Source organism: Ambystoma mexicanum, chromosome 11 (assembly GCF_040938575.1).
Source record: "Ambystoma mexicanum isolate Mex_15411 chromosome 11, UKY_AmexF1_1, whole genome shotgun sequence".
In the NCBI taxonomy this organism is placed as follows: Eukaryota; Metazoa; Chordata; class Amphibia; order Caudata; family Ambystomatidae; genus Ambystoma; species Ambystoma mexicanum.
Window position 1 is genome coordinate 596,434,991 of NC_090934.1, and position 15,646 is coordinate 596,450,636.

General features: G+C 45.2%; 1 protein-coding gene across 2 annotated transcripts in view; it reads left to right on the top strand.

Moving 5' to 3' along the window:
- The window catches only part of ZDHHC13 (zinc finger DHHC-type palmitoyltransferase 13), a 1,364,100-nt gene that overhangs the window by 439,102 nt on the left and 909,352 nt on the right, over positions 1–15,646 (top strand). For both annotated transcript variants that reach the window (XM_069623461.1, XM_069623462.1), the window contains one exon: positions 7,461–7,605. In XM_069623461.1, the coding sequence (XP_069479562.1) occupies positions 7,461–7,605 (145 nt within the window). The remainder of the gene's footprint in view (positions 1–7,460; positions 7,606–15,646) is intronic.

The window sequence follows — 15,646 nt, forward strand, 5'->3', positions numbered from 1 at the left end:
GTCGCATATTGGTCCGTCTTGCTTTGTGTAGATACATTTTTAGGCTTGTCCTTTACGATGTTGAGTGACTGGGCCAGTTGGATAACATTATAGCTGTGCACTATATGGGTATTTCGACCAGGTGATTAGCCCACTTATCTTTGGGCGTTCAGGACTCCCGGGGTTCCTCCCCCTCCTAGCATTCAGTCTTGCGTGCAGGGGGGCCTGTTCCGGTGGCGTCTAGCAATCAATAGCAGGCCAGCAGGGGTGCATATAATCTGCAACGTAATGTTTAAGAAATGATAATCTGTCGCAATTCAGCGCCTAAAGGCACAGGCAGACCCCATCAAGATCCACCACCCTGATCTCATTTGTTACTCCCGCACTCGCTCCTCAGTTGCATATCACTTTTAAGGTGTATTTGGCCTCTGAGGGGGGGGGCCTTTGTTATATTACTGAGATATCCGTGTCATGTGAGTGTTCCAGAGTATTTCAGTTGTCAGCCATCACCCTATGCAGTGCTGTTCTGAGAGAGAGTATGTTCACCTCCAGTTGCACAGTTGAATCTGGCTTTGTGTGCGCAGTTGAGAGCTGCATGTCCGAGTGGTCCGGTCGCCCCACTCCCGCTCGATGCAGTGTCCAAGCGGTGTGGTCTGGAGATGGTCGCCACCGCAATCACCCTTTGGAAGGGGGCAAATTGCGGTTATCTGTGATTTTGGCCATTGGATAATCGCGCCGGAGCCAAGGGTTTCAGCCAATGTAGATTTGGGCGAGTCCGCGTCCTGTGGACTAGCGTTGTTAGCACTTTGCTTAAGCGGTCGCTTCGGTGGTCTGTGGGTATTTAAGGCTCTGTCTGCTTTCCTTATCTGGTTCACAGCCACACCTTGAGGGGTGGCCTGCACTGGAAGTGTTAGTTGCCAGTGGTGCCTTCGCAGTAGTTGCGTATTGTCGCACTGCAGTCCTTCTGTTAATGAGGTTGGGCATAGTCCTATGTAGTGCATTATCAAAGAGCACCAAACTGTGGCAAGTGTTCAGAGTTGCGTTGCCTTGGTATCCTAGGGCCTCTTGCAGTACCCCTGTCTATGGGGAGCGGGAACTGCGGGGACGTGCCTCCAGGTCCTCACCAGCTGTATGTTGTAAGCCGATAAGAGTGTTATCAGTGCTCAGGGGAGCTTTGTCATTCGTACTTGCAGTTATGAAGGCCACATGCTGCAGCGCCCTGTCTCGCTTGTCTCCGCGAGAAAGGGGTTCCTCCGGTAGCCACCCTGAGTCAATCAGGAGTGCTCTGTTTGCCTCCATGTCGCCCCGTCCATATTGCTCGTGGGAGGGAGCAGTTCCCGATCCATGTAGCGGCAGCCGACTTGGCCTTTGGATAGAGCAGTATCTCCTTTATTATTCGGTCTGGTTTTTCAATCCCTGTTTGTGCGAGTCAAGTGGTAGGGCTGCGGGCGAGGAGGGGGGGGAAGAGGAAACGGGAATCCTGATTGTTTCGCAAGGGAGCCTCCATTTGGTGTTCCCTGCTGTGGCCATCAAGTGTATTGCATAGTGCAAGCAGGCAGATTTCTCAAAATCAGACTGGCACTGGTCCAATGGTCCGTAGTTGAGGACCGGTGTCTTCACAGTCTGTTGTGGTGCAGTTCATTCGGTTTGTGTAGTGCTGTCCTGATTTCTTCTACTGCATGGATCTGGACACTATTGTTTTTTATTTTGCTCCAGTCCGTCACTGCACCGTCTGGGGCATCCAGGGGGCCTCAGCAGTAGCCACGGAGCCTCAGCAGTATGCGTTGCCCCGGTAACCCGCTCCTTTCAGCATGTCGGTGTCTCTGCGTGCCTGCGGTGTATCTCCTTCAAAGTGGCACAGTGGGATTAGGTTTGCTGCAAGGTTTTGCCCTCCGACCTGCGTCGTCTGGGGCTTCTCCACCGTTCAAGAGCTCGATTTGTTGCTCCACTGGTTTCGATGGTCCTCTCCAGGCGCTCTCATGTACGGGTCATTACCACACTGCGACACGCCCGCTCCTAGGACCCGGGCGGGTCGGGACACATCAATTGGTGCACTGGCGCGCAGTGTTTGTATGCCGGTCTGCGTTCACACCATGTGCAGGATATTAATCTGTTGCGGCATAGTCTGCTCAGTTCAAGCGAGGTTCTCCCGGCACCCGCACTCGTATGTCTCAGGCAATGGCCACCACCTAGTCGTTTGTATGTCTCCTGGTCACTGGTCAGCGGCCATTTTGAAGAACTCTCTTCAGTCGGCTGCGGGATATTGCTTCGGCCACTGTTTCCTCAGCATGAACTGGATTCCACACTTCACACTTCCTCCAGCGATTCAGCACATATTCACCCTTCAGCTAATGCGTTTCGGTCATCATCCGCCACGGATATAGGATATTATCACAGGATTCTGTTGGCATTCACTGGAGCTTGCAGGGACTCGCGTCCTCATTGCTCTCCAGTCGGCCACGCCCCCCTGCTTATCCAGTCTTCATTTTGATCCCTGCAAGACTCACAAAGTCTGTTGTGCTCAAAAAGGGGCACATTTACAAAATCAGTTAACCCACTTGTGACATGAATTGTTTGAACTGATTGGAACATTGGGGTGGGGTCCAGGAGCCAACATCACCAGGACGAGAGCGAGAGAGACTAAAAGAAATGTTTGCACTGCACCAGCAGACCGAGGGCCTGTGAGGAAACCAAAGACACTTTGATTGGGGATCAGAAACTGGTCACCACTAGCCAAGAAAAGGGGGAGCAATCTTACCTAGGCTAAGTTTATCACATTTTTCCATTAGTGATGGGGCCAAATGATAGGCAAGCTTAGTTTGGACGGAGGACAGACTTTTTGTAAGACATCCTGACCAGCATTAGTTATAATTTTTCTTTGAAGATTAGGGAAACCATCATCATAGCCGCAGGGATAGGAGATGCATTCTTTCCTTTAATAAAATTGCGAAGTTAAATTCATGTATTGTAGTCTATCTCCTATGTCTTAATTTACCACAATGTGTAATACTTGTTTCCTTCATACTATAGCGGAGCTCTTATTGATTCAATCAATCCATGGGTCTCTTGTAGAAATCTTTACCCTGTGGCATTCAGTATGTGATAACTGCTCATGCATTGTGATTTTGTTACCAATACTCTGAATGTTCCAGCTCATGTACACCATCTCAGCTGTCATTCAGAACACATACTTTGATTGTTTTATACTCTATAAGGATGCAGTTGACATTAATCATAGGATGCACTGCTATTACTGTACACATATCCAATATGAATAAAAATAGTCAAGTTTGAGTTTTTCCTGCAACATTCCATACCCCCCCAGATCCCCACCAACTTGCAACCCTCGGTAGTGTATGGCTCCACCCTAAGAACCATAAAGAACCTGCAACTTTGCATTGGGTTGGCCACAGCTCGGCAGTAGCAAGGTTTCTTCCATCCTTTAATCAAATATCAATAAACATCTAATATTGAAGCGTATGCACCCTTTAAGCTTCAAGAACCACAGCGAGGTACAGACAAGGTAAAGTATTATGGACCACCTCCTATCATGCATTCCGGGAGCTGCAATGTTGGAATCTATGAATGACACTGCCTCCTCATATATCGTAAAGCAGTCTCTTATTTTAAAAGTCAAGCCCCAGTGTCGGCGTATATAGCATAGAGTAGGTTATAGAGCTTTCTCTCAAAGGTTTGACCCCTAGAGAGCTCTTGTGCTCATGCTGAATGGCAACCGAGAAGTCTGGGCATATGTGAATTCTGTTGGATCCAGGTTTGGGCCTGCCTTCATCACTGGCTGCATGTAGTAGAGCATCTTGATCCCTAGGGTCTTCTAGGGTTATTTGAACCAGCTTAGTGAGGGTTAAGAGCTCTTAATATTGTCCTCCATTGACCCTATCCTTGTTTCTGCCTCTGGTATTTTCTCACCTGCTTTCTTGAGTTTCGAATTGAGGGAGCTTATATTGGCTGTTATCTTATCTAGTTAAGAGCGGATGGTGGTGAAGCCCTCTTCCATACCTAACATCGCCTTTTGTAGTTTGGGTGCTTCATCAGTTGCTGAGGGCAGGTCTTTATCCACCATGTTTGTGGCTGTATTAGGTACCTTTTTCTCAGCTTTAGTGATGGTCATTCTGCCCAGCCTTTTGTTGGCACCCTTTGTCATTTTGCCCAGGGTCAAGTTACTCTTGCTGTAGTATTAAGACCCCAGCTAGGCACCCTTGTCAGCACCTACGGTGGATAACTCCTATAAGGATAGCGCAATAGCAGCCCTGTCCGCGGCTGGCGATCTAGCCAATTCCAAGTGCAGTCATCCTAGCATAGCAACTGGGGACAATCTGGTGAAGGTGACCCCAGAGGCCCGGTCACATTGCTGCCACGCAGAAGTTACCTGAAGCTAGGTTGATGTAGGATCCCAGGGATGCCCGGACGAGGCAGGACACCGGCATCGGCCCAGAAGGTAGTTGTAGCTGTAGCCCTGGGTTGGCAGAGGCACAGACGTCCACATATGCGCTCGCTGTGAGAGGCACATCTGGGGCCTGCAGGATAAGGCTGCAGCCATCGCACACAGGAGACCTCCAGGAGGAAGCGCGGCATCCATGCAGGCCGTGGAAACCTCGAGGGGCAACCGCGCTACCGGCAGAACAACACGGCTGCAACGTTACATCAAGGCGGAGGACTGCTACACCACCACCACCACCGTAGGAGCAGTGTGAGCAGGATTCATGGCAGTTATCCATGATAAACCCCCACCAGAGGAACGTCAGCGAGAGGTCAAGCCCCAGAGATACCTCAGCCGCGCGCACCCCCATGCAGTAGGCTGCCACCCGCATTGGTACCCCCAATGCCTCAACCACCCCAAGCGGCAATTAAGTATTTTGAGCTCATGACTGTGTTTTTGCTCCTCGGAATGGGTGCTGGATGAAGCGTTGACGCGCAGATGCACTGAGCTGAAGTAAAGCTTGGCCATCTTGCTTGCTGTACTGCAGCGCCCCCTGACGCGTACAGCAGTTTTCTTTCATTTGTCAGTAGCCTCTGTCCGAGGTGCAGTTTCGCCCAGTAACACACTCCGTCATCTAGAAGGTGTGTTAAACTGCCTGAGAAAAAGAACTGTGATCACGTGGGCACTAGATACTGTCTTACCTGTAATGGAATGATCCACTAGAAGCAGTGGTACAGTTCAGCTAGGCCTCATGATACATACATGTGTTGAATGGTGCTGTAAACCTCTGCACCCCAAAGTTGGAGGACACTTCATTCTGAAGTTCATAGTTAAAGTTAACTGCAAAATGTATCAAGCTGACTCTTATACAAAAACCCTGAGGTTTCTGTGTTCGTGGGCTATGTTTTTGGGACTAGGATATGTGATGAATCTGGGCAAATTCGCCCCTTCTTCCCTAGGGGGAGCTACTCCCTTTGAGGCTAGGGAGGTGAGCTTGCTCCTCAAAACCCTCCCTAGGGGTTTGGGAAAGCGGCATCTCGCTGGGAGTGACTCCTTTAGGGGACAAGGACTCTCATTTCAATGGGAAACCCCCTATACTTGAGGTATTTTCTGCCATACTGAGAATACCTCTGTTTGGCTAAAGGTAATGCTGAACTTTACACATGCTTGACAACCTGTGGTGAGCAATACACCCCTTCTGAATACCGGAGCAAGAATAAAGGGCCAACGACCCTTGAATGGAGGAGAAGACCCCAACTCTGAGGCAAGAGTCAGGCGTGAGAAAGTCCAAGGTGCTGAGCCGTGCAGACCAGAGGACCCGGCTGCAGTGCGGAACGAGGCGTACGCCATAGGGCAAATGAGGAACTCCACGCAAGGCTGTAGAGGGAGAGGCTGCATGGAGCGAACCGGACCTGGAGGCGCAACCACATACAGGACATGGTGGGCCCAGAGCCCACAAACGCTGAGTCCAGGGACTAAGGCGTACAGGAACCTTCACTCTCGGAGCGGAAGAGCAGCAAATGTTGGAGAATGTTACCATTGTTTACGAGACTAACCCTCACTGGGGCAATCGCTGCAAAACACCAGGTATGTGGGTTGCCCAGGTCAGAGGGAGAGGGAGAGGAAGGGGGGAAAGGGGGGGAGGGAGGGAGGGAGGGAGGGAGGGAGAGAGGGAGGTTTGTAAATATATATAGATCTCACTGGGTCACAGGCACTCAAAAGATGGTCGAAGTCTGGTGAGACTGATTTGGTGGAAAGGGGATCCGGGAAATATCCCTGCACCTAAAGACGTTTGGACATTTTTGTTTCCCAGGTACTTGAGACTTCGAACTTTGTGGAATTTTGAAGAACTTTGATAGACTGAGAAGAACTGCATTCTTTGAGTGGAACTTTTGTTTGCTTCTAACGATTGGATCCAGACCCAGGAAGGATTCCTGGGACAGCTAGAGATGCATTTGGGAAGAACCAAGAGTGTAGTGCACTCCACCTATTTCTTTTACGTTTTTGCTACGTGGTGGGGCCAGTTTAGGGGATAGGTTTGCTCTGAGGACTATTTTATTTTGGACTATAGACTGGTAACTTAGTTTGGTTAGGAAGGGAATTCCCTTCTAGTAGTGGTGTCAGTGAGGCATTGTCTTTTCATTTAAATAAAACTACATTCAAGCTTGCCATTTGTCCGAGCCCTTCTGGCTTGCCACAGATACTATGCTAGTTCCCATGTCAATATCTGCACATCTGTATGGTAATAAATCCTGTCTCTGCCTTTGCTGCCTGGGGTTGCATATTGGATTTTTCGGTCATGGGTTTGGTTTTCTACTGAATAATGGGAAATTTTGGTGAACTGAAGTTTCCTATCTACATTTATAAAACCTAGAAATTCTGGGAGTTGATGGATGGGTCACTAGTTGTACTGTCATATATTTCTTTCTCCATACATCATGCAACCTAGACTTCCATGCAGTACTGAGACATGCGTTAGAAGTTGCCATTGAACCAACTTGATGTGGAAAGGTACATGGGCATGAGGAGACCAGTGACATTACAGTAGGGAGACTCAACCAGAGTATTAGAAAAATGTATGTACTGGAAAAATGAAAGACTGAGGTGAGATGAGAAAAGAAGTTGTAAGATCTAATGTTTCTGATCTCATGCAACCGTTTGTGTCTTTGAATGCTTCCTTACAGCATGGCCAAAGTGTAGTGACATTAAAGAGCAGAACGGTTGCTTAGGCTCAAATTGTGCATCTGTTTATCTACAAACTGTTTGCCTTTGGGAAAATGGCATCAGAGATATTAGAGTAGATGATTGTCACTAGTATATGCATGATTTGTTCATTTCAGACATCCTATTGGTTATGTGCTAAATTGAATCCCTACAAACGCCATCAAATGTATCGTTTTCATTAAGAGGAGATTGTTATTTGAATTAGTAATTTACTACTCTTTCCAAATCCAAAGATTTGAATCCCACAATGTTGAATCCTTGAGTGTAAGCACATCTCTGTTAAATATATATGTGAAAATCCTTGTTACTTTTTTCATAGACAAGGACACCTCCAAACGATAATACTGCTGCTACAGTTTGGGGCAGACCCAACTCTAATTGACGGCGAAGGCTACTCCGGTATCCATCTGGCAGTTCTCTTTCAGCACATTCCCGTCATTGCTTATTTCATATCAAAGGGCCAGGTATGTTTTAGATTTGTAATTCCTTAATTTGTTCTTCATCTATGATTCTGTTCTTTGAAAACATATGTAATTACTCCTTTCAGCATCCTGACTGCAGCTTTGTGTGACCACCTTTCTGCAATGTTTTTGTTTATGGTATGCAAACTTGAGATTTTCTATATTTGCTCTGCCTTTTCTTGTATCGCCTAGAGAAAATCTCAGACAATTTTGAAGACCACAACATGCATTTTTGGGTTCGTTTTTTATTTTATTTGTGTACATGGTTTTATTCATAAAAACCTCACACAAAAATAAAACCAAGCTCAACATAATCATAAGTAACACAGATTACATTAAAACAGATATGAATAAAAGGCAAAAACAAAACATGAAACCACATCCCAATTTTTCCCAACAAAAATAGTAAAACAACCTGTGGTGAGCAATACACCCCTTCCATGTGTACAGCATAAACCTGCTAAACTCCAAGAAATCGGTCAACCAAACTGCAACCAATATGCACCTGGCTCAAATAACCTCAAATCTGATCCAAACTAAAACCAAATGTTTATTATATTTATATAGTGCACCTGACCCAGGGGTATCTGGGCGCTTAGAGAAAGGTTACATAAAAGTTGCATTTACATTGTTTTGATGGATAGGCAAGGAATGTGCAATGCATACAAAACATGAAACCATGAAAAGGATACCGGATGCATACAAATACTGTACACGCGTAATTGTGATAACGTATAGCCGGTTGCCAGCAAGTAGTTAGACATAGATAAGATAGTGCATACAACTTAGTTGGAATCAAGTATAGTACAATAAAATAAAGTCCCATGGAGGGTGGAAGGAGGAGAGCTGGGTGTCTAGGTTATAGTGGCTTGAGATCAGAGAAAGGTTGGCAATAGTTCGTTTTTGCTGAGAATCCAGGCAATAACGCTTCTCCTGAAATTGTCAAAGGTTTTTAAGGCTCTGATGTTAGGTGGGAGGGAGTTCCATAATTGGGAGGCCAATAATAGAAAACTAGAACCGCCGGTTCTTTTTAGGTTGTATCTTGGTACTGTGAGACAGGAGGTGTCAGAGGATCTGGTGATTCGTGTAGATGATCTATGGGTGAACTTTTCGGTGAGGTAGGGAGGGGCTGTGTTGTGAATCGCTTTGAAGGTGAGACATAAGGTTTTGAGTAATATCTTCATTTATGGATGGCCAGTTGTGTTTTCGTATTGTTGAGATGTGTTAATTTCTTGGTATGGTAAGGGCAGCTCTGAGAGCATTATTTTGCAGAGTCTGAAGTTTTTTTATTACTGTTTTATTCGCACCTAAGTATAGCCAGTTGCGATAGTCCAGTTTGGAGCCTATAAGGGTTCTGGATAGTGTAAGGCAGCTTTCTGAGGAAAGCATCGGCCTACATTCTCTTATCAGTTTGCCTGTGTAGGCAGTGGCTGAGGTGGTCATATTTACTTGTTTGTTGAGATTGGATGTGGCATCGAAGTAGAATCCCAAGTGTTTTGACTATTTTGGCGATGGTGATGTTATTCCCATCTATGTTAAATGTGTTGTAATTGGGACTTAGTTAGTTTAGGTTAGCTGTAGAAACTACTAGCAAGAGTTCAGTTTTATCATTCAGGCATAGGCCATGGACTGCCATCCATGCCTGAATGATGGTGTAGATTTAATTCACGCGGTGTACGTCAGTGTCGTAATTACCTGTGAGAGGTAGTAGTCTCTGGGTGTTATCTGCATAGTTGGTGTAGGTGACACCCAGGCGATCCAGCACATCAAATAGTGGCTTTGTAAAAATGTTATACAAAGTGGGCGAGACTCAAGAGCCTTGGGGTACTCTGCATGTTATGGGTATGGGGTCTGCAGCTGCGGTAGGCGAGAAGACTTGCATTGTCCTATTATTTAGTAACGATTGAATCCATGTGATGGCAGACTTGGAGAAATGAGTGGCTAAGGCCAGGTGATAGCAGAGTACCTTGTGATCAACCAAGTCGAATGTTGCTGATAGATCCAGAAGGAGCAGGACAGCGAGTTTACCTTTGTTTTTAAAGTCATCAATTTGGCTTTTTAAGTCAAGAAGGGCCGTTTCTGTCCCATGTTGGGGTCTGAAACCAGATTGCTGAGATCCCAAGAGTTTGTTGGCCTCGAGGTAATCCTGAATTTACATGTATGCGACCCTATCCAGGATCTTAGCAGGAATGGGACCGTGGTAATTGGTCTATAATTCGTAAGGATGCTAGGGTCTAATTGTTTTTTGAGTAGTGGCAGTACCCAGGATTCCTTCAGATTGCTAGGTACAGTGCCACTCGAGAATGAAGCATTTATGAGTTTGGTAATGAAGGGGGCCAAGTTTCTGGCTGCATCCTTGATAATCTGTGCTGGGCAGCTGTCGCCCTGACAGTTAGATGGTTTTGAGGAGGCTATTATTTATTGTACTTCAGGTGCTGACACATTTGAGAATTTGAAGCAGCGAGGCTGTGGAGAGGGTGGTGAGTGGTAGTTTTGTGGTGCTTCTGAGATGTTGTAAATCGCCCGGTGCAAGGGCAGACCCCATAATGGATGATACAAAGTCTCAATCTCTTCATCAGCATTACAAAGTCTGTGTCTCTATGCATCTTGCCCTCCCCGCCCCTGCCCCCGCCATACTGGCCAATAAACTTTCAAAATTAGGATCTAGGTTTAAGCGGCGCCACAGGAACTTTGCTCTCAACTGGAGAAGGGAACCTCTGGACATAAGGTTCGGACCAAAGGGAGATTTTAAAACCCTTTTGACATCATGGAATAACGAGTAACTAGGGACTGACTTGCTTCCAAGTATGTCTTCAGAAAAACAAATACAATATTGGCCCACAAGCCCGGGTCCTCCTTCAGGATCTTAATGAGGATGCCATTGTCCCGCCCTAGATGGTTTTGCTTGCCTAATCAGAAGAAGCTCAATAAGATCCCTATCCATTGCGAAGTCCCAAACATCTACAGACATGGCTACAACCAAAGGTCCACTTCCCATCATATAAACTTGCCATATGCGCCCTCTGTTCTGCCTCGTCAATGGGGTTCATTTGGAGACTCTTCTCTCTCTGGGTTTTCATTGAGGAGACTTCATAAAGTACCTGTGTCATTCGACTTCATGATATCAAGAATCCCTTTCTCCCTTTAGCTGGAATATTCGTGCTTGTTGACTCTTCATCCAATTCTTGAAGGACTGAGTACATTTTTTTTTTTCTCCTTCGCGTATCCCTCACCCTTCCCAATCTGAGGCTCCTGCAACTTCCTTCTGAGCTCCTTGTTTAAAATCTTGAATCGGCGAGTCACTAACTTGTGAGACACCCTGCACCCAACCTCAGACAGTTTCTGCAATCCCTCTGAAAACCCATTGCATTTTAAGATGGTGCCTCTTTTCCAGATCACTCTGCTTTCTACCTTATTAACCTGGTTACATGAGAAGATAACCTCTTCTTAACCTGCCCACAAAAAGAAGTTCCCTGCAAATAATAATCACTTCCAGAGCTACCAAGAACCTGGAAGTCTACACAAATGTACAGTAATAACTGCAAGAGGAATACATAATCAATAGTGGAGGAGATGGAACTGGAGTGCCAAGTTTCTGTTAGGGGACCACCCTTAACAAAAGTCGTATTCACACAATGTAAATCCCAAACATTCAACTTATTAAACCAGGCAGCCTCCTCTCTTAGCGTCTTCTCCGGCAACAACATATTCCTACAAGAGGCAAGAGAAACATCTTTGCCACATTAAGTTAGTCTACCAACAGTATGTTCTCCCCTCTGTCACAACCACACCAGTTTTCCAGGATAACTTCAATACAGTCCACAAAATCATCATACCGTGGGGAAGACTGATTCGAGTAGAGATTTATCATCAGCCACTCATTTAAATAATCTAGAAACTCGGACTCCCAAGTGGGGACAACAGCAAGGATTGCTGTTTGGCCTGATAGAATTAATCATGAGGTGCACCCCAAATCCCCCCCCTGAAGTGGTGAGAAGCACACCAATTGGTCTTTCCAACCTCCCCAATAGACCTCCGAGTCGAGCACCATATGGCCATCCAAAACTGGGTGGTCAGTAAGTAATGTTTTCTGCAGATATATAATGTGGAATTTTTTAAAAAGTGAAATGTCTTCAGAATTAAGAAGCTGGCCACTGCCCCTCGAATTCCAGGAGGCAATATTCAAAAGAGAATCTTATTTGCTGAATCCAACACCCCTCCTTGTTGGTCAGTGGCCATGTACACGGGCAGCCAGTGTCATTCACAATCCTGATTCTGACTCCCCACGAACTACCACAGTTCTCAATTAGTGGATACCCTGAATAGAGTTCCCACCAACCTCAGTCATAGAAACACTGCCTCCTAAAGTTTCCTTTAACCTTAGAGATCCTGAGTATAGATTGAACCCAGGAGCTCTCAAAGAGTTTGCCTCCCCTAATTACAAGTCAAGAATGGAGTTGGATTTAATGTGTAACCACTCTAAGTCCACTCGTTCTTCCAAGGGAAAATCAACATACGCAATATCACTTGAATATACCACCATTAAAGCGGGAACGCAAGCAAAAAAATCCAAACCATTTGGCCTATTTAATGGTGAAAAGATATGCAAGAGTTTTGTCTACTCCAGTGTCAATATTCCAACGACCCGCTCTCTATTATTAGGAAGCAGGTTTTACATTCGCCTCTACCGGCACCCATTATAGTCTTAGAGCAACCCAACTTCCTTAAAGGAGTAACCCTTTTATGGATCGTGAGAGGATGGGCCAAGATCTCCGCCCAAGAAACTCATTCTGCCAGAAGAAGAGAAGCATTTGTAATTTCTCAATTATCCGGAGTAGCCTCCAACTCTCTGAGTTGGCCTTTACCAATTTCTTTCTCTGTAAGTGTAGTTGAAGGAACAGGCTGTGACATAAAAGGCAGAATAGAGCTCTGTCTCAGAGGGGCATTTGAACATTTTAGTAGGAACCCCTGACAGGCCCTTAGCCCACCCCTGAGAGCACCTTTGAGACGAATCATGGCCATTCACCATAACCTTTTCAGTTGAGGTATCTGGGGATTGACTGTAATCCTGCTTTAGTAGATTGGGCATTTTAGATATTAAGTTGCAGAGAAATTTCTTTGAGCCACAATGTTTACAAAATGCCACAGTTTTCAGGATGTTGGCCTTTTGACAATTACTTACACCCGAAATACTTGGTTTGCGAGAAGCACTCGGCTCAAGAGAGGCGCCACTACCAGAAAAAGGGGAGGACCGATTCACCCAGAGTCAGAACCCTCTTAGCCTCACAATCACGGTCAGGTGACGGACGCAGAGAAATCACATTTTTCTTTTTTCCAAGCAGCGAGCTTGAAGGATGGACTGCAACTTCTAGTGAAGCCACGTGTTGAAGCAGGATTAGTTGTTTGTGTTTGCTATAATGAAGGAGTTTGATATATAGGGCACTTGCCTGGATCAACTAATCTTCTAACTTCCTTAGATCACCAATATTATTACGCCCAATGCATTGATTCTACTTATTCTACTATGAACAATAGGATAGAGTTTAGTCTGCAAAGCTCATATTTTGTCCCTTAATTGTACAGGATTAATTATGGTGACATCGACTAAGGGGGATCAAGTGACCTTGTGAGACACCTTAGTGTGATATTGTATATATCGATGTTCATATGACTGTACAACTGAAAATCATAAGAGCTCCAAGTCCTGGATGGGCATTGGAACCTCCTTCTGAAATGAAATGTAACCCTCTGGGCTTAGATATTGCCCCTGAGCTTTGGGTAGGTTATAAAGACAACCAGGTTGTGCCTACGAACTTAAATGCTGAAATACCATGCTTTCCCATCCATCAGAAGGGTAAAACTGATGTTGGATCATATCTTTTGAATTGCCTAGTTGGATTTCCAGGCAAACATTTTGCTGGAACCCATATTAGTGAATTGAGTAGTTGCGCAAAGTTGAAGGGAATCTTAACGGTTCTTCAGACTGGCTTTGGGCCGATGCAGTCCACGAATGAGAATTGCTTACTGCTAATGCGTTTGTCTAGAGGACACAGCGATGTCTGTGAAAGGGCTGCTGCGTGGTTGGGACATCCCCACCACTTTTGACACTGTAGACCACCCCTGTCCCTGGGATCAGGTGGAACAGAACAGGGACTGCTGAACATGCTGTCTCTTTATGAAGATTTAGGTTGAATAAAGAGGTACACTAACTTATCTGAAATTAATAAAACAGATAAGGTACTTTAACAGTACTGCTTTGTCCCCTACTATTTTCAGCCTATATAAGGCTGACTTGCATGGATTTTTGAATATAAAATGGCATTCACATCCAAGCTTCGTGAACAGCACATACAGTTCTGACATTGTTGGAAGCTACGAAAATTGATCTCCAACACCTTTTAATGAGAATGCCTGGTTATTGCTGAGAAAACCACATACAAATTACCACTAAAATACAGATGACTGTCTTCTGTGCAGTCAAGCACATTCATAATTACTTGGTAGAGCTCAGATGAAGAAAAGACATGTCAACTTCTGTCCATTTGTAATGCCCGTTGCTTGAGCAATGGTGTCCGAAAGGCCAGCCTACATGTGGTAAACTGATTCCACTGGAAGCATGTAAACGTTACATTTACCTTTCCCTAACGCTAATCGTGCTAGAATTTCTAATCTAGCCAGCTCCTTTTCCATTCCAGTTTCTTCCTTTTGATCTTAGACTGGAACCTTCTTTTCTGGTCTTGAGAAAGAAGCTACAAACTTTAGTTCCTAGATTAACTGAACTACTGCACTACTTTTTCATAGAACTGTTCTTCCCCTTGTTCTGAGCGTCAATACCAGAGTCTGATTTGTGTATTATAAAAATAAATAAAAGATTAGGGATAATATAGCTTATACTCATAATTTCAAGTGACCAACCGCAAAACGGTTATAATTTTAAGATGCAACCAGAAAAGATGTACACACTAAAAGACAATCCATTTCCTTAGATAAAACTAAGGTGGAAATAGCTTACTACATGGAAAATCACATGCACAGTTGCTGAGTAACAAAGGAGTATCTTTCTGATCAGGAGTACCTCAACAAATCAGTGACTGTTGTCACTAGGTTCTTAATACATCATGTGATGACAAATAATTTTTCAGTTTATTATAAAACACAGTACAAGAAAAGGCAATTGAGACTCAATTATAGGAGTGGTCCCTGTATGTTTTCACTCCACCTTGAAAGAGGAATCCCACCTCTGTAGCCTAGGCTCCCTACTCCAAGAAGGCTTGCTACAAGATTGGTTTACTATAGTCTGAGTATGCCTACAGTCTATATGCTGTTCCTGATCTTGAGAGCCTTCCTAGGTGACCTAAACCAGGATGCTTTGATGGCCTTGTACCTCAACTCTGGTGATTCCTGCACTCCCTCACCTCACTCTTTCCTGGCACTTCCTTTTCTGCCTCTGAAACAATCTCTCTACCCTCCTTCCTTCTCCTGCCCTTATTCTTCTCTCACTTCACTCGTCTCAACTTTGCCTCCTATCTTTCTTTCCCTCTTCCTACTCAAGTCTTTACTTTCCTCCACCCCCCAGATCGAATTGCATAAACCAGCATTGGTGCCACTCTCTCAATCCCAACAATTTATCTTAAATCTCTCCAAACACGACAAAACTCTTCTCCACCTGCTGCGTACTCCTCTCTGGTCTATTGGTCCTCCTTCAACCTGACCAGAGCAACTTTCACTGTAGACGGATTCTCTTGGTGTTTTATAGCTCTGCCCTTCCTGTCTAGAAAGAACTCTTATTGGTATCTTGAGTCAGCTGCTTCCCGGACCAATATCTGTCGCATCTTATCCCCTTGTGAACTGGAATTTTCTCTGGAAGTCTTCATAAGGCCCTTAAGCCTCAACCCTTTCCAGTTGAGCTTACTTTGAAGTATCTGGGTTCAAAAAGAGTTTGGTAAGTGTTTCGGAGCCTCCCCTAGTACTGTGTAGCCCTTGCCGGGTCCTGCTCTGCCGATGCTGTACCACTGCTCCTCTTTAGTCAGTATGGAAGGTGTGT